General features: G+C 41.5%; 1 protein-coding gene across 3 annotated transcripts in view; it reads left to right on the plus strand.

Moving 5' to 3' along the window:
* PPARGC1A (PPARG coactivator 1 alpha) overlaps positions 1 to 19,267 on the plus strand; it is a 371,225-nt gene that overhangs the window by 324,676 nt on the left and 27,282 nt on the right. For all 3 annotated transcript variants that reach the window (XM_086747406.1, XM_086747408.1, XM_086747407.1), the window contains exons 3-5: positions 13,486 to 13,680; positions 14,641 to 14,763; positions 15,680 to 15,884. In XM_086747406.1, coding sequence (XP_086603532.1) covers positions 13,486 to 13,680; positions 14,641 to 14,763; positions 15,680 to 15,884 — 523 coding nt within the window. The remainder of the gene's footprint in view (positions 1 to 13,485; positions 13,681 to 14,640; positions 14,764 to 15,679; positions 15,885 to 19,267) is intronic.

A 19,267-nucleotide genomic window follows, 5' to 3' on the forward strand; every position in this document is an offset into this window, starting at 1 on the left:
CTTGACCTGCCTTGTGTTTGTATCCAGAAGTTGGCCTTACTCAAGGTAGGGTTTTTAAATTATGTTAAAAGTGACTCATACTAAAAAGCTGCAGTAAAACCAGGGAAGGAAAAAATACTGTAAAACGTGCTAAAATATGTTCTTTAATCAGTTTCCATTTGGTAGTCATTGTGGCAATCATCCAGGTGCCAGGATTGGCGTAGTACCTGTGACGTTGTGTGGAAGGCAGTGGGGAGGAATCGGTGTGCGGGGGCACTTGCTGCTTGAATACTGTGGTGTTCCTGATCTGAGCTTGTACAGCAGGTACCCATAACAGTGATTTCTGCAGTCATGTTTTTCAGACTGGCTATAGCACGAGTGAAATGTATATAAGGACTGAGAACATTTGTCCTTTGCTTTGGAGTGTCTTTGTTTTGATGTCTTAGCATGGTTTTCAGTGAGGAGCAGGTGAATATGTATCCTGGTTAAGACTACTTAAAGAGAACTAGTTCTAGCCTTAAAAAAAAACCCAACTCATTTTATGTTTTAAAGATGAGGTGGCTTCATTAAAGACTGTAGAGTCTTGCAGGTTTACCCCGAAGAAAACACTGATAGCTCCACAGTTCAGCTAACAGGGAACCATGTCAGACCGTGGAGCCTTCCCATATGTGTGAGTGTGAGTCCTCTTACGGTACCAAAAATCATTTGGTTTTCTTCTAAAGTCCTGGGCAGCGAGCTAAAAATGTCTCGCACAGATATGCATGTTGGAATTTCAGAATTAAATGTAATAAAGCAGATTTTTATTTTTATTCTCTTTTGATGAGACACGCAATGAGACAGTGAGGACGCCACGTTAGAGTATCTTTTGATTTGCTATTTGCTATGTGTTAAACATTTATGTTTCAAAGAAGCGTTTGTACCTATACTGAGTGTTTGGCAAATCCAGCAGCTCATTAGATGTTAACAATAGCAACGCTGCTAAATACAAAGGATTCATAGGCAAAGTACCCCTCAGGCTATATCTCTGAGAGAAAAAAGTGGCAAATAGAATCAGAAACTAATTAAATAGTCAGCTAAAGCGAGCATAACTTTAAAAAGCTCTAAAACTACCAAAAATGGAAACATATTACAGTTATCTGCATTCACAGTGCAGAACAAGTTTGGTAGTATTTAAGATAATTCTCTAGTGCCTGCTATTTTTAGCCCAAGGGTAAGCTTCTGTAAGAGCCTTTCAGCGTTGCATCCCTTTAACCTGGCCTAACAAGCTAAGCCAGTAAGCTGTCTGATTTCTGTCTTACAGGAGGCAGAGAGATAGCTAAAACAAACCATTTGTGGTGAAAACGCTCAGCCTATCTTGTCTTAAGAGCTTTCTTCGTATAGATTTTTTTTTTTTTCCAAACGTCCCACTGTTAAGCATTGCTTGTCAGAGACCAAAATGTCAAGCTTTGCTGTTTGGAAATCATAGAAGCGCAGGAATGAAAGAGGGATTTTATAGACCCAGCTTAATGGAAATAAACATCCCTGCGTTGCCACTGGTGAAACCCGATCGGAGCAGTTTAGGCTATTGCTATCGATGTGTCTGAGGAAAAAATAACATATTTAGTTTTTTTAGGGGAAGGAAGGGCAGACATAAGGGGTCTGATTTGCGTCTCGCTTACACTTAATCTGTCCTGGTTTAACTCCACTGACTTTGCTGGGTAATGCTTCGTTTGTGCCACTCTAATTCAAGGGAAGTCAAGCTGGGGTCAGCGTTACAGCACTGGGGTTCGGAGCAGCCTTTGCTCTCGAAACAGGGTGCAAGGCCATATGCACCTGTGAGACGCTGCGGTGCTCATTATGCCCTGGTGGTGTGGTGCTTTGGGTGTATGAATCTTTGCTATCGTTTAGAGATAGCTCTTTTTTACTGGAAATACTACATGGTTCCCCCCCCAGCTCCACAATGTATAGAATGAAGTGCAACCATATCTACTTTCTTCTCTCTCCCCTCTTCCCCTTTCTCCCTCTCCTTTCCTCCCCCCGTGGTATGTGTGCAATCCTTACATACATTTACAAAACAGGACTTTATTGCTGCCTAAATACAAGTGGTCCCACCCACTCCTCTCAGCCAGCTGAGCAAGACCCAGGCACGATATCCTGTCCTCTGTCTGAAACAGGTAGAAACAGGGGTCGTGCTGCCTGGTTTAACACTTAGCTCCAGCCTTCTGCCCCTTAAAACAGGATTTACCTTCCCAGAACACTGGATCTGGAGTGCTGCACTTTCATCCTGGGCTGTTTCCGCTCGCATCTCCCTTCCTCTCTTTCTTCCCCCCTCATTTTGGATGCTGATGGAGGAGAACAAAATGTCTCGATACAAAGGGAGGCCATCTGAGCCAGGAGCTGTGTTGAAGCCCGTGACCTGTGGGGTCCCGCCTCTGGTTTAGTATTCAAATGGCTGCAATTAACTTATCCCTGGAGTTGGGCGCGTCCTGTGAGTCTTTGGCTGTGCATCTAGCAGCTACAAGGGCTTGAACTGTAACTTGCATTAACTTCAGTGGGGGTAACTTTTAAATTGAAGATGCACTTGACATGCATGCAATGCAGTGCATGCAATGACCTGACAAATACGTCAGCGCGTTGCCAGTCGGAAATTACATTCATGAGCACAGCGTCTACTGCATTGTAGGCAAGATGCACTCAAGCCACTTTTAAACTCATCTGCTTAGTCATAGCAATGAGGTGCTCAGCTGCAAAACTCACTTGAGAAGTAGGAAGAAGTAGCTCTTACTTGGCCTTGGACTGGGCTGCTGTTAGTCCCGGGCCGGGTTGGTACAGATAAAGTACGCAGGAGCTGTTGCTCTCGGCTTCAGAACCAACGTACCTGAGGGGACCAGGTCCCCAGCTAGTGTAAATCTGCATAGCTCCATTAAAACCCATGGAGTGGCCCTGATTTACAGCAGCTGAACATCTGGGCCCAAGTTCTTTTTCTTTTGGTTACTAGCAGAATTAAATAGAAGTACCCAAAATTATTTATTGTAGGTGCTGTGGCAGCATCTCAAAGCCCAATTGTAAATCAGGACACCATTGTGAAAGGGGTTGTGTGAACACATAACAAAAAGACAGTCCCTGCCTAAAGGAACTTACGGCCTAATTAATAATGGTACTTAGTACATTAATAGGTACAGCTGGACTTGACTGCCTGTTATGGGACATTTTTAAAGACACAGGGAAACAAAAAAAAATGCTCAGGTTCATTTTCACCATTTTTGATGAAAAAAGGGACTGGTTAACATCAGTGCCTCACAAAGAAAAATACAATCTTTTATGTCATACAGAAGGAGGGCTGGTGATCAAGAACATGCACTTTTGAAACACTAGCAGAGAATGAGCAATATATTCAGTTTTGACCAATAAATAAATAGGAGAGAGGTAACTGCAGTGGGAACTGTAGTGTGCACCACGTTATGCATGCGACACATAACTCTGCTAGGCTGGCTGAGGGTAAGTGAACAAGGTAGCTTTAGTGTAAACTAGCAAATTAGTTTTATGTTTCAGTGTCAAGCCCATTTTATCAACATTATCTGTGAAGTCTAGTGAGGTCCAGGAAACTAGAAACGAGCTAACAGTGGATGTACTCTAGAGGAGGCTTTGCAACTTCTATGATCTTTATTTATTTTTAATGGTTTCTGGTTTAAAATCACTACCTCTAGTTTATGATTCTATTCGCATACACAAAATTGCATTGAAAGAACATTAAAATCTTAGCACCTAGTGACAAATCAAGGAAACACATAGTTAAGGATATTATGGAACATCTAAATGAATTCAAATGCTTAACCGATGGACAATTCAGACACATCTCCTCGTCCTGAATAGCGTCCTCGGTGGTTGTAGGAGTTTTACCAGGATGCACTGTTCAATCTCTGCTTTTTGGGGCGAGGGCTTATTTGCCTACTGGGACAAGCTTACATTTTTTTTCATGGGACTGTAAAAGCAAACTGAAAAGCCTGGCAAAATGCACCTGTGACCTGTGCTGTGTTAAACCCTGTACCTGGTAGCACCTTCATTACTGTGGCATCTCCACGTTGTCACTTGGTGCTTCGTTATAAGGGAACCTTTTATTGCTTTCAGCCTGCAGCACTCACAGTAGCGGTGTCTGGGGTGTTCTCTCAGCTGAGCATCTCCTTAGATACAGGAACACCACTGAGGTTTTTTTAAACTTTTTCAGCCTGATAAGAGTAGAATGCACATATCTAAAGATACATTTTTTTTCCTCTTTGTGATGATTTCTTCAGTTTTTTAGGGCTAATGTCTACTATCTTTGTTTATTTTATCTATCTGAACCACCTCTCTAAATGGTATGTCTGTCACTCAACATACCTACTGGTACGTACCAGGAGGATATTGGAGCCATTGGTGTGACCCTTACAGACAGGAGTATAGCTGCAAGGGTAAAACGGATAGAGTAAATGCATCCTAAGCCTTGTAAACAAGTTCTTGTGTTGTGTCTGAATAAACTCTTTTAGCCGGCTCAGATCAGATGGCAGCCATCCAGTTAGATCACAATAAAAATTGATGGGAAGCCCACATGTATTAATGGAGTACTGATCCATTCGTGCTGCAGGTCTGAGGAGAACTGGTGCTTTTCTTCCTGTGAGACATGATTTGTGTTTGTCGTACCTGTTCAACAAGCATGGTGGTAGGTTTGATGAAGCTGAACACACTGAAAAATTAAAACATCATAAAAAGCATTTAATGAAGTTGGTACTTTACAAATGCTAATTTCCTGGTCAAATTAAATTCCAATTTTCTAGCAGTAAAAGCACCAGATAGAAGTGTCTTATTTTGCTGTTTAAAAAGGAATTTTTGAGTGTGTGTTCTGTTCACACAAAAAACAGTCTCCACGTAAGAGAACAAAATTTAAAAATATATGTAACCTCTTCTCTATTATGTTGTATATAATTTGAAATTTATATTTACGTAGAGTCATAAATCTCTAGAAAGAAGTAGAGATTATGATAGACATCCTGACACATCCAATATAATTAAAACTAAAGCAAATGCAACACTGAAATAGAAAATGAAAAAAAGCAACAAGATTATGCTTCATAGTTTGCAAAGGAAGGGTCTACGCTACTATCCGAGTGCATTTTTCAGAGATGTCTGTCATTATCAAGAGGAAAAGGAAGTTTTTACATCAATTACATATGTGAAATAATCACTGCAAAATATACATAGGTCTTTTTTTCCCAGAACATGCCATGCTGCCTAACAAAGGTGTATGAGTGCTGAAAAATTTTATGTTGGTACATAGAGAGATTAGTGTAGGCATGTACCATAAATCAACCAAATAAATAAATCTGAGCAAGCAGTGTTTGACTGTTTGGACTGAAATACTGCTGACACTGTCACTGAAAGCTCTGCAACAGGGAGAGTCCCAAACATCTTCCTTACCCTGTGCTGTAGCCTGTAGCCTTCCTCCCCCTGCTTCCCTGTTAGAGCTTATCTGGATCGGGACCCTTGGTCAGGAGCTGTGACCCTCTACTCCCCTGTATATTTTAGGTGCATAGTAATAATTCAAAGTCTCTCTCTGGGATGTTTCTCAGGACCTTACTGCGTGCGTGAATGATTGCCTGTTGAGGGGGAAGGGAGGATGGGTAAGAGGCGCTGCGTGCTGCTCCAGGGGGATGGCGGTGGCTGGAGGGCTGTTGTACCCTCCTGCACCCCAGCCAGTGAGGTGCTTATGCGCGTTGGGCTGCCCATCCTGGCTCCCCACTCCTCAGCAGCAGCTCGCCCACTCCTCTGCTCCACCTTGCTTCCCCACCAGTGCTGGCAGCCAGCAGACTTCATCTCCCCTGTGCTTCTCTGGCCATCTTGCATACCAAAGGAAAACTCCCAGCCTTTCTTTTTCCAAGGCTCCTCATCAGACTCCTTCTTCCCTTTCCACTTCTGCCCTTTCCCTGCTCTTGTTTTTCCCCACCAGAGCTATAGGCAGAGTTTTGGGCTTTGGTTGTGCAGAGCTCTCCCCAGACATAGCCCACCACGGGGACAGACATGCCAGGTCTTCTCCTCCCCCTGCAACTCCCCACCCATGAAGACCATGTGGTCTTCCCCTACACTGGGCAAGGCAGGAGGGCAGCATGTGCCCGGCCCACCTCAGCGTTACAGAAATGCAGTTCCTGGTTCCTCAGTTTGATAATGCTTTTACAGTGTCAAGTCCTGTACAAGGTAAAAAGCCTCTCTGGTGAGCTAACGTGGTCCAAAACATAGGTAATGCATTCATTTAGTAATCAGCAAATTAGCCTATGTAGTCAGTAAATGTTGAGGCCCAAACTGCTGATAAGATGGCTTGCTTTCAGGTGTTTTCTCAATATAATGCTCAGCATCAAGTATAAATTGAGCAGAATGACCTTTTGATACTGAGTCAAATTGACTGTGTTTCTGAAGATTCTGTGGTTTCAGTTACCATAAATTTTTGATATTGGGTCTACCACCGATGCACCGATTCAAGCACAGCAATATCTTTATCATTGGTCCCCTTAACACAGTCAACGGCACGATAGCTTGCTCTCAGATGATTTTTTGTTTTGTCTTTTCCCTAGAATCAAAGATTACTATCATAGAGGGGAAGGATGCAGTTTACACAAATGAAATTGGAATAGCCTGCAAAACATGAATGAATTTTGGTCAGAAGATGTAAAACGGGTTACAGGTTGCTAGCTGGATCCTCAGTTTGTGAGATGAATAAGTCAATTAGCAGCTCTTCAGTTTATTAGAAACTTAATTGCCAGTCTGTAATGGAAACTTCTGAACTGCAACAACTCGTTAGAAGCAATAAAAAAAAAGTGACTTTGTGTTAGAAGAATATTTAGTAGGCTCTTTTAAACTGACATGTTTAGCTTAGAGCAGAAAGATAGCCTATCGCACAGGAGCTAGGGCATGATCTTAAAAGAAAACCCTGTTTGCAAATGGCCTGTGCCGTGGTTTTGTGTTGTGGTGCTTTAATCCCAGATACTTGACAGACGTTTTATGATGTCAGGTAAGCACATCTCTCTTTCAGAGAGAAAGTAACCAGAGTTCAGCTACTAAGATTAAAAATGGGAACTTCTTGAGAGCAGAAATGTACCTCATGTTGAGTATATGAATAGTAATAAATACTGTTACTTTTATGTTGTTGTACCCTGGAGAAGGGAGGAGGGGGAAATGGATGCTGCAGGTGCTCCCGTCTCCATCAGCCTGCGGACCTTGCACAGGTCCTTCCTGCGGTGCCGTAACGTCCCTGGGAGTTTGTTCCACTCCAGGGACCCAGCTCTGGAAGTTAAGCATTGCAGTACCTGCATTGTGTATAGTTACACTATTTATTTAACATCATTTTGGGGAGAGTGGGATGGCAGAGCATATTGCTTCAGGTCTGTATAGTATCTGCAGCAGCACAACTGGACTGAAGCTTTTGCATAAATATGGGGATGTGGTCCATCCTGCAGATGAAATACATAAGCAGTCCATATGTTGGGCAGTGGGACTGCCGAAATCAAAAGGCAAGCTCTGAATTCAAGTCATCTTTGCCTACGGGTACACTTGAGGAGTATGAGTACAGCTGTTTCCTTCGAGAAGAAGAGATCTCGTGTTTCGTTCCCATACCCTAAAGGCATTTGCACAGGGGTGGTGATAATTAATCCCCACATTTCTACTACATATAAAGAAACCTGGCTGTAATTTTCTCCTAGTGGGATTCCATTTTGTTTTTAAAGATAATTGATAGATAGCTCTGGACTTAAGCATTTCAATTATGGGAGTGTCTCTTGGGGACCAGACTAACAGACCTTGGAAAAATGTTCTCATGCAAATACATCATGTGGATTTTTGCTGTAAGCACAGGACGCCTAAGAATTTGCAAAGCAGTTTAACTGTAAGATAAAAGCTGAAATACTTCTCAAAATGTAGTATGACGTAGGACTGGTTGTGAGCAGGTAGAGTGGAACAAGTGGTTCTGCACTTGGACCACTGATTCCTCTTTGACCCTGGGAGAAAATGCTGCCAGGTACGGCCAGATCTAAGTTGAAGAGAAGGAGGCACCTGCCTTGGACAGCAGATTGAGAAGGCAGCAAAATCACCATGGCAGCAGTGTCTGTGCCAGTGCTGTGGGAGGTTGGCTCCTTCTGCTCCAGAAGAAGGAAAACTTGGGCTGTAATTCTTCCCATTTACTGTCCCTGACCTCAGCTCTCATTTTTCACTGGCAGGAGCAGGAAGACCAGCCTGCATCCCAATCCCTTCCCTCCTCCTACCTTCCCTGTGCTTCTGCCCAGCCTGCCACTCCTTGTCCTCAGGTGGCAAAGCTTGGTTTGTGGGGCTAGGGCTGAGATACAGTCTGCCCCTACTTCTGCATGTTTGCTGATGGGAGATGCTATGGGCTGGGGTGCTGTTGGTGAGCTTTTTGGTGCTTCTGCATCCCTGTATGCCAGAAGAGGTAAATCTGTACCCCTCATTTCTCCTAGTGGTGTGAATCTTAAGGACATTCTTATTCAAAAATGTGTCATTAAGGAATTAAATTCTGTTGGAAGTCCCAGATGTGCTCACAAGTCACTTTCATGCTTTTGAAAGTAGTATGTTAGTATTTTTAGATCACTCGGATATTTTCAGCTGGAGGAAAATCTTTTATTTTCTTTGTTAATTATGCTATGAATAGATCTTAGGCTACTAAGGAGAAATGAGTCGCTATGTTGAAATAGGGATCTCTCGTGAGTTCAAGTGTACACCTGGCTGTGCTGAATTGCTTCCCGAGCTGGGCTGCTGGAGTGGTGACAGCTTTTGCCAGCTGTGAATCTGTCCCAAAGTTTCCTGGGCTTTTTACGAAGACATGGCAAGCTGTCACTGCTCCCTGCTCCTCGGGGCTGTGGATTAATGCTGCAGTTTAGACCCTGATCTTTCGGTTTGAATCACAATGAGCCCCTGCACTGTTCAAATTATCAGTTAAAACTTCAGAGCATCATCATTCGTTAGCTGATTTCACTCCTTGAGATACAGTAAGCAAAAGCTGTGCATTTAATAATCGCAAATGAAAGGCGAAGGGGAATCAACCAGAAGGAAGATGTTGGATATACTATTAACCTTTGGAAAAGATTTTCAAATTGATGGGCTTGACCCTTTTCTGAAGTGAATCAGCATACCCGTGATGACTGTGGGAGAGCTACAGGAGAGTCCTGAGTCAGAACGTCTGCACAGTGCCTTCAGGGTTTTCAGGAAGGAGTTGGTGGTGGTAACGATGGTGGTTTAAAAATTTTGCATGATGTTTTAAGGGAAGAAAATTCTAAGCAAAAATCACAACATTACTGAATATATGCACCCTAAAGGGATGCACGTGAAAGACAAGGTGGCCGAGTCTCCGTTACAGCTCAGTCTTTGGCCTCTGTAATGGGATTGCCGACAAGTAATAGGTATTGCAGGCATAAAATGCTAACCATGAGGTGAACCCAGCTCCATAATAGGCAGAATAAGCAAAAGAGAAAGAATTATCAGGGGTAGAGGATTTAAATACCTTTGTGTGGGTAAATCATCAACTCATTTCGTATAGCTTTTCACTGGCCAAAGAGAGAATATCTCTGGAGACATTTTACTGAAGGCAGAAACCCAATTAGAATAAGATTGTTACACAACTAATAAAGTGTTTTCAGACAGAGAATTATTTTTAGTGCAGTAGAAATATTAAAGCATTAGAGCAAAATATGTAAAAGCAGAGAAGAGCACAGTTAGAAACTTTTCATGGTCTTTAGGCAGCTTGATCACTCAGTTTTGAGGATTGATTGGTGTTCTGGCAGTTTACAGCACTAGCCGACTTTCCCCATTGCGTTCACCCATGCACAGTGACACCAATGCCAAATCTTACTTCTTTTCAGAGCTAATGGCATTCTGGATAGACTGGAAACTTTGCCTGTCCGAAACATGGAAGCATGTGTGTTCAGTGACAAACTCGGGTTGTTTACCTCCTTCAGCTAGGTGAAAATTTACAGGGGGCAAAAAACCTCTGGCCCTGATATCTTTATGTTAAACTAACAACCAAGTATGTTAAGAAGTTCATACGGTGTGGCTGGGAAGTGATACGTAACTACTTCGACATTAAAAGGACCCATTAGTTAGCAAGATGCAGTCATTATGAATTGTTTTCATAAGTGTTTAATAATTGCATGTATTTGCCATGCAGCTTTTCATTCAAGATTATCCTCCACCCCTTTTTCTTACACACTGTAGTTCATTTAGATGGTCTAAATACGTAGGATCTCCTCCTTTAGACGGAAGCAAACCCTTTCAGCACAACCCTGCTTGCAACTTAGGGGCGGCAGAGCAAGTTCCTGGAACCAGATGGCGCTTCCTCTGACCTCAGCAGAGATCCAAGGTGCTCAGCTCCTCCTGATTCACTGAGCCTGTGCGATGCACAGGTTGGTGCCAGTCTGAAATGTGAACTTCTGCGGCAACAGCGCTGAAACTGTGAACGAGCCTGTATTTGGCCATGGCATTGCTTCTCCCCAGTGCTGTCAACACCAAGACTCAGGTTGCGATAGCAAAGCAGAAAGCTGCTGCTTCAGTGATTATTGTTCAGACGTTGATGTACCCAATCATCACTTCCTCTGCATCTCCCCTCAGTGCCATTTCTACTGTATCTAATAATTGTGTTTCTTTATAAACAGCAATTTAGGACAATTAGGAGCAGTAGCATAGTTAAACCTTTAAAAGGTTATCTCGCAATGTCATTTTCTTGACTAATGTGTTCCTGCTGCCATGTCGTTTGTGAATAGACATGTGTTAGCCAGCCAGTGTGCTTCATCTGTGGTGACTTTGATTTATTTGCTCTGTAAATTGGGACTGAAGCAATAATGGAAAGTGACATTAATTGTTTAACAGAGTCCTCTTTGTCACATCCTGTGCTTTCTCTGGGGTGTTTGAGTGTTGAAACTTGTACAAAACTAATTGAAATTGCTGTGATGAGGACCAATGTCCACTCAACTTTCTGTTCCTGAATGTCAGCGCACTTGAATGTCTGTTTAAAGCATGAGAGATGAGTAGCTAACAGCAAATATCAGGGTTTCTTCTGGCATGCTATTATTAAAGAAGGCATTCCCCATTAGAAATAGTAACACTTCCAGCTTTGTTGTTAGCTTTATAAGCTGGACAACTCAGTGGTGCACCCCACCAGCTAGACTTGCTGGGGAAGTTCCTGGTGCTGGGGCTGCGGGGCAGGCAGCCAGACTCCCCCATGGCCACCCCGGGACCGAGGGGTGACTCTCGCCACCATTCATCCCACTGCCTGCGAGGGGCTCAAAATGCCATTGGAAAAATAAGTCAGTGCTTTGTTACATTGCAAAGCGCTATTTTCATAGAATGATAGAATAGTTTGAGTTGGAAGGGACCTTTAAAGGTCATCTAGTCCAACCCCCCTGCAAGGAGCAGGGACATCTCCAACCAGATCAGGTTGCTCAGAGCCCTGTCCAACCTGGCCTTGAACGTTTCCAGGGATGGGGCGTCTACCACCTCTCTGGGCAACCTGTTCCAGTGTTCCACCACCCTCATTGTAAAAATTTTTTTCCTAATGTCTAATCTGAATCTACCTCCCTCTATTTTAAAACTATTACCCCTTGTTTTATTACAACAGGCCCTACTGAAGAGTTTTACCCCATCTTTTCCTGTAGGCCCCCTTGAGGTACTGGAAGACCACTATAAGGTCTCCCCGGAGCCTCCTCTTCTCCAGGCTGAACAGCCCCAACTCTCTCAGCCTGTCCTCACAGGAGAGGAGCTCCAGCCTTCTGCCCAATAACAACTTTTTCTTCTTTGCTAGAGGTGACACTGTAGTTGTTCTCTTTTCCTCTCAAAAAAATGGCTGTGAAAAGATGGATTTGGAGTGTGGTTTTATTTGTGAGGTGGCTCCCCTCTGCTTATTTCCATTCTCTGCACACTGAATTATCACAGCACTGTGCCTGAGTTTGCTTGGTGTGGTGGAAATCACCAGATACCAGAACATAGACCTTTTTTCTCAGTGGCCAAGCCCCATTTGGCCTTTTAAGTAAATGCTTCTCCTTAGCATTAGTTTTGCCTGAGTGTTTATTTGTTTCTTGGGGATGGTGCTGTAAGCACCAGAACAGTTTGTGCTCTGCTGTAGCTTTCTAGCTTGAAGACAGTTTTTCTGAAAGAAGCCATGAGGTGTGATTTGGCAGAGAAGCCTGGCAGGAGCAATTACCCGTGTGGTTTATAAGGATCTCTGTTCAGAGTCTGGTAGATAAAAGTATTACTGAAAAAAGTCATGCTAGGGGGATACGTAGATTCACTTGACTTTTTTTTTCTGAGGTGTAACTGGCAATGTTTTGTTGTTGACTTCTTTAACTTCTTTTTTTGTTTGTTTGTCTTACTGGTGTATTCCTTGTTAGCTCACTTTTAAACTGTGAGATTTGAACTGAGCTGCAGTCTCTACACGGTGTAAACCTAGAGTGTGATGAGCCACTCTGAAGCTGGTGGAAAAACTCCCAATTTGATATCCCTAGAATCAGTGAAAGGCTTTTCATTTACTTTAATAGCACTAGGATCAGCCTAGGAATCCTAGATAATTGATCTGTCAAGATCAATTTCCAATCTTTCTGAAAAATAAATGTAATGATTTTTACATAAATCTATTTCTCAGAACTCTCAGTACTGCAAAAAATCTGTACCTTAATATACAGTAGAGACTGTATTTCATTTAAAAATTAGAAGGCATTTAAATTTACTCAGTTTGACAAAAAGAAGTCTTGTTGCTGAAATAAGATATCTAATATAAATTAACATTACAGCCACATCTGATTAGGAATTAATCTACTTTTTATAATTGCAGACTGAACTAGATAAACGCATACAATAGTTGCATTGAGCCCTCACATGACATAACTTGAAAGGACAACTTCAAAGACAACCTGCCTAATACATTTCTTTAAAAGAAACCCAAAGAGCCTGCCATTCACAGTATGAGTCCTGATGGCTATTTTTATGCCAAAATGCTCAGGAATGAAAAGTTGTTCATTTGGATTTGGAGCAAGGATTTCCAGAAGAATGGAAGGGAAAGCATTGCTCGCTTATACCGGGCTCTGATTAGCTGTCTTACTCTCTGATTCTTGTAATTTTGTCAGGTCAATTAGCTGATGTTCAGTGTTGAAAAGAGAAAGAAAGAGACAGCCTGGGCTGACACCATCATTAGGTGTCAGCAGCTTAGGTGCATCCTGTAATACAATCCCTGGGTGATTACTTGTCGTTGTTCACACCAGCTAAAAAAAAAAAAAAAAAAAAGATTTGTGGAAGAAAAGTAAACTAGAGCAAGTACACTGGGAGTGCAAAGAGATTTCTCTTGAACACAGAGCTGGATCATTTTATTGCACTTAATCTTCTGAGATTCTGTTTCAGGTTTCTGTTTCAAGGGCTGGTTTAACTATGTTTTGACTGCTTCTTCGCATACAGAGGCATCGTTTTGTTCCTTTTCTCACCTGGTTCTGCTTTTTGTTTTGTCCCCTCCCACAGAAGATAGATGAAGAGAGCGAGGCAAACTTGCTAGCCGTTCTCACTGAAACACTGGACAGCATCCCTGTGGATGAGGATGGATTGCCTTCATTTGATGCACTGACAGATGGAGATGTGACCAACGAAAATGCCGCTAACCCTTCCCCAATGCCCGACGGCACCCCTCCGACTCAGGAGGCAGAAGAGCCGTCTCTAGTAAGAACCCTTCCTACTGTTTAACAGGAATTGGATGTGCCTCTGGCTACCCGCTGCATGGGTATGATGTAGTCACAGTAAGGTCTGGACTTTGATTTAGACTGAAACAGAAAATAAAGTAAAGGACTGAAGATTAAGCGGGGAAAAAACCCCACCAAATAGCCACAGGATGACTAATAAGGCAATCTGTTAAAAAGTGTGTTGAAGAGATTGGTTTTGAGATTCTTGGGCTAATGGCTGACACTGTTGCTTTTCATTCTGTTCAGATAAGTCAGGGTAATGGTTTTTAATTCGTAGTTCATTTCTCGGGGCTCTTTTGTATACATGTTTAGACATCACTTGTGGTGATCTGTAAAGAAAGACCCGTTGAGTCTGGTGGGATGTGGGGCTAATTTTGTGCCTTTAACATTGATCTGACCAACACCAACATACTGCTAATTGGGGCAAACCCACCCGAACCTTGAGTGAGGATGTGGGTGAAACCCTATATGCATTTTGCTCAGTAAAACCAGTTTGAGACGTGATTCTGTTTCTGCTGAAAGCCCCTTATCACTGGCTTCTGCAGAAGGAGAGCCAGATACATGCATCTTGACGCTATATCCATTAGTCGTGTTAAAGTTAGCGTCTCTGTTTAGATCAAAAGCCTCTTCTGTCAGACAGATTGCCAAGAATTTCATCTTGCCATGGATCAGAAATCCAAGGCCCCTGTCATTTCTGCTTGCCCCGCAGTATGCTAGGGTAAAGGGAGCAGAAATATGCTGCCAAGCCAGAAGAAAATGAAATCTGTTTGTTTAGGGGAATATTGAGCCCTTTTTTTCTATTGTATTGTAGTTTGCTTGCTGAAATTGATATAGCTAATTTTAAGTAACTATGCAAAAATGTAGATAAGTCATTTTAACCCATAAAGATGTATAACTTTACTCTTTTCCTTCCACCTCCCTTTCCCTGATGTGTTTGTAGCTTAAGAAGCTCTTGCTGGCTCCAGCCAACACTCAGCTAAATTACAATGAATGCAGTGGTCTCAGCACACAAAACCATGCAAACACTAATCACAGGATCAGAACAAGCCCTGTGGTTGTTAAGGTACAAACTTAATCTTTGTAATAAGGAAAAAAAAAAAGAAAAGAAAAAAAAACACAAAAAAGTGTAACAGGGTCTTTTATGCTTTCAGTAACTGAGCAGGCAGTAGATCTATATGCATTGTATTAATCTACCTACTATTTTGCAACTGCTTTAAAAAAAACCCATGAACAGATTATAGACTGGGTTCCAGAAAATCACCTGAGCTCCTTTATGCTCTGAATATTTCACTTATGCTTTTTCTCTTGGCAGAGTTCAGTTGTAGTCCCACCGTCTGTTACTCTCGCCTACTTTATTGATACACGGAGTAGTAGGGGGTATGATAAAATTTGCTGATGGGCTGATGTTGTTTATGAGAGACTCCAGGATGCGGGACTGCCATTTTGCCAGCTGTCTTAGCTAAGAAAAATGACACTGGATTCTTGGCAAAAGATGTGTATCAGCCATTAATTGGATGGAATGGGGGCTCTGACATAGTTCTGTTAGCAGGCAGTATTAAACAATGTTTGTCTTGCCGTGCACTGTAACTGAAAACGGAGCGTTTAGGGGTACTTAAGAGAGTTGTGAATACTGGGCTCAAGCAATCAGCAGCAAATTAAGGTTTAAACCAGTTTATTTTTTTGTTCACAGTAAAGGCGTTGTAGGGTCTTGTTAGTTACATGTTGCTGAGTAGGAACATTGAAATGTAGGAGAAATGAAATAAAAAGCTGCATAAATGTCATTTAGGAATTTTAAATGTAATTTTCTTTCCTTGTTCTGCAAACAATTATTCACAGCTCATAGATCTAGTTCACTTAGACTGAACACTTCATTGAAAATCTCATCTCTTCAGAAAACCTATATCTATTCTGATAAGGTACAGCTCACTAATTTTAGCTTTTTTTTATTTTATTTTATTTTATTATGCCCTGTTTTTAAGACTGAGAATTCATGGAGCAATAAAGCGAAGAGCATTTGTCAACAGCAAAAGCCTCAAAGACGTCCCTGCTCTGAACTTCTCAAATATCTGACTACAAATGATGACCCTCCTCAGACCAAACCAGCAGAGAACAGAAACAGCAGCAAAGAGAAATGCACCTCCAAAAGGAAGCTCCATCTGCAGTCCCAGACAAATCATCTGCAAGGTAAGCATGGAACCACGGAAGAGGGCTTTGGTACCAGCAATAATGCAGGGAAACTGAGGTACCACAGTTGTGAATACCCTCGATACCTCTTCTGTTCTTTGGATTAGTATTGTAAATCTGGCATCTCTTCTGTATAAGGAGCGTTTTAAAACAGTATAATAAAGTTAGAATTAGTTAGCTAGATTTAGCTTTTAAATAATTTTAATCCTGTCTTTTATCGCCCGCGACCTCAGAAAAGGAATCTCGGGGAAAAAAGTGTTTAACAAATACCACATGTTGATATAACAAGCTAGCTGGAGATATTTATTCACAGAGTACTGTACCACTAAGAAATCATTATACTGCTAAACAAGCTGGGCAGGCTGGTTCATTAGTGAGCTTCTTTTGGTTTTTGCTAGTGTAGAACTGAAGGCATTGTTAACCTGCCACATAGTCCTTAAGAGACAATAAATAGTGCTCTCACTGCTACAGAGAAAGCAATAAATGTGTCATTCCTGTTAAAGCTGGAATGCTGGTTTGTAATTTTATTTTGTAAATAGTTGAAAGTTTAGCTGCCATCCTGATCTTTCTCTCTCTTTCTTTTTAGATTCTTTATGGCCAAAAGTAAACACTTGTGTTGACTTTTAGTATCCTCTGATGCATAAAGAACTGGTCTATATTACAAATAGCTTCTATGGCAGACACACAAGAGCTTAAAGACCCCTCTCCTGCTTTCTCTCCTCCTCTTCCCCAGCCTTTTTTCCCAAGATAAAGGAAAGCTGTAAAAGATTATGAGCCCAAAGGGAGCTTTTTTAAAGTTACTGTTACTTTAAAATACATCTATGTATGTATATTGTACCAGTGTCTAGAAGGCCAAGTGCCTATCTCAGTCACATCAGTGCAAGACCTGGATGACCCCACTAAAGTCAATGGAAGTTATCTGGCTGCAGCAGAGATCAGGATGTGACCCTAAATGTGTTGATTTTATATTTTTAAAGCAGCAAGTATAAACTGCATCTGTTTTTTTCTTCTCTTCCCCTCCCTCTGCTTTTTCCCCTGCCATCAAATGTTATTTTTAACTCTTCACTAGGAAATATAAACAAACTTAATAAAAATAATTGTCCCTTCCTGCAACTAAATATCCTTCTCACAGCTGTACATTCTGACATCCTCAGTATAGTTTTCCCCATTATGGTCTCAAATTCTATGAACAATGTTTCTTGTAAGAAGGAAATCCAACTGTCCCTAGAGCTTCTTGGATGCCAACTGCCAGTCCTTCTGGTTGGCTTGAGCAGTCTGCTTCACAGCAAAACCCAGACTGAACTGTTTCTGTAAAACCTGGGTCTCTTACTGCAATGGCACTGAAACATAGACCTGCCAGAAGTTACAGGGGGCTTTATTAACACAATTGAGTGTTAAGGTGATGTGTGAGATCTGTGTCATGTATAACATGCTATATGCACGTGTGTTATACGCATGCATAGATGTATGTGCACACGCACATAAATATGTATTATAAAATCTTCCTGTTCAGATCAGAGCTGCATTTTTTCCCCAGCTGAGGCAATTGTGTAGGTTCAGTGCAAAGAAACAAGCCATGTTGTGTTGTGGAAATGGCGTGGAAGGAGAGGTTAGGAAAATCCAAAGGGACTTACCAGTGTTTAAGAGATGACTGTGACTTTGGTGATATTGCAGGTGAAATTGCAGGCAGAAAGAAATGACTGTCTTCTTTAATTCCTGCAGTTTAATTTACAGGCTTCCAAAATGTTGGTTTTTTCGTCAAATTTGCCTCATACACCAATATATGACTTCAATATCAATGGATTTGCATATAATGCTAATACAAGAATATAATGCTTTCAGCTTGGACAGTCAATTCATGCAGAATCAACCTTGCAAATTTAACTGGTATTCACAGACCTGCAGTCATTTGTTCTTACATTTAATCAAAAGTATGAGAAAATTGACTCCTTCTGTTTTAAAAAATAATAAAGTCCAATATTTTCTTTCAGAGTTAGGGAAAGCTCACAAAGGATAAGTCAAACGGTATTTTCCTTTAGGGTTGCTGTTGCAAACATATTGCAAGCCCACAGGAATGTCCACAAATCCATTCATGCCAAAGATCATCTGGGGTTTTGCATTGAAATTTGCCCATGAGGAAACTTAGTTGTTTTGAACCTGAATGTTTTCAATTTACAGGCACAAGCAACTTCATGTGAACCCTTTTTAATAAGAAAAAAAACCGCACCACAGTAGACCTTGAAACTCTAATAAACAGGCGCCATGGAAAATGATAATGTCTTGGCTAAATATTTACACTATGAATAGCTGTATGTGAGAATGAATCCGTTGCAGGAATACTATTTGGTCAAGCCCTTGCCTACCAATAAGAAAACTGATGGGTGTTTTGGTATGCGAATTTCTCAGTGGGACAGCACAGTGATATCTGCCTAAAATTAATACGTACGAGGGTGAGATAATGCTTTGGTTCCGTGCCCATTTCTGGCAGATTTGTTCTGTGCCTCAGTGCTTCAGATTATACATATGTGTGTGTGTATATACATTCTGATATGGGACTATTCTAATGAGAGCTAGAATGAGACTTTTTAGAGGCTTAAGTAGCTCTTACACATTCACCTTCCTTAGAAAGCCTAAATTGGGTAAAAAGGAAAGGCTTCGTACAAAACTTTATTCCTGAGAGTTACTGTAAGTTCTGTTCTTTTAAAGCCAGTTTTGCTTCTAGGTAGCCACTGGCAAACATCAGTATCCCTAGATGTATATATAATACACACAGAGATGTGTCAGTTTACATTCAGTCTTACAGCACCTGGTTATATGCACAGATCGGTGGTAGTGCTGGGTCAGGCAGATAACTCATTGAGGTGCATCTCGTCACTCCGGCGGTGACTTCTGAGGAAGGTGAACCCGAGGTGATCACCTGAGTTTCCATTTCTAACTTTCATGTGGGAGGAGAAGAAACAATATGTGGCTCTTGAGAATTGAGTTAATTTGAAAAAAAAAAATGTAATATTACTTCAGGAATGCTCTAGAGCTTATAAAAGTAATCAATTTGCATATAAAATCTTTTAATGTCGATGGGAGCTCCAAGTCTGGAATGAATACAAAATACGCAGTAGTGACACTCTGGACAAAAGATCTGCAGTGCAGGAGTGTTCAAGGGGAACATTTTGTCTTAAGTAATTAATTTGCAGAAGAGATCCCCTGCTGTTGTTCTTGGTACAATGCTCTCTGCGTTTAAACATCAATCTAACTTCTGAAAAGTAAAATTTGCAAGTAATATTATTTTCAATTTTAAAACATTTTACTGGCAATTAAAGGAATCTTGTTGTATTACAGTATCCTAGTTCTTGGCTTGCTTTGGGAAAATACAAGTTTGCATGAAT

The sequence above is a fragment of the Chlamydotis macqueenii genome, chromosome 4 (assembly GCF_036417535.1).
Source record: "Chlamydotis macqueenii isolate bChlMac1 chromosome 4, bChlMac1.mat, whole genome shotgun sequence".
NCBI lineage: Eukaryota > Metazoa > Chordata > Aves > Otidiformes > Otididae > Chlamydotis > Chlamydotis macqueenii.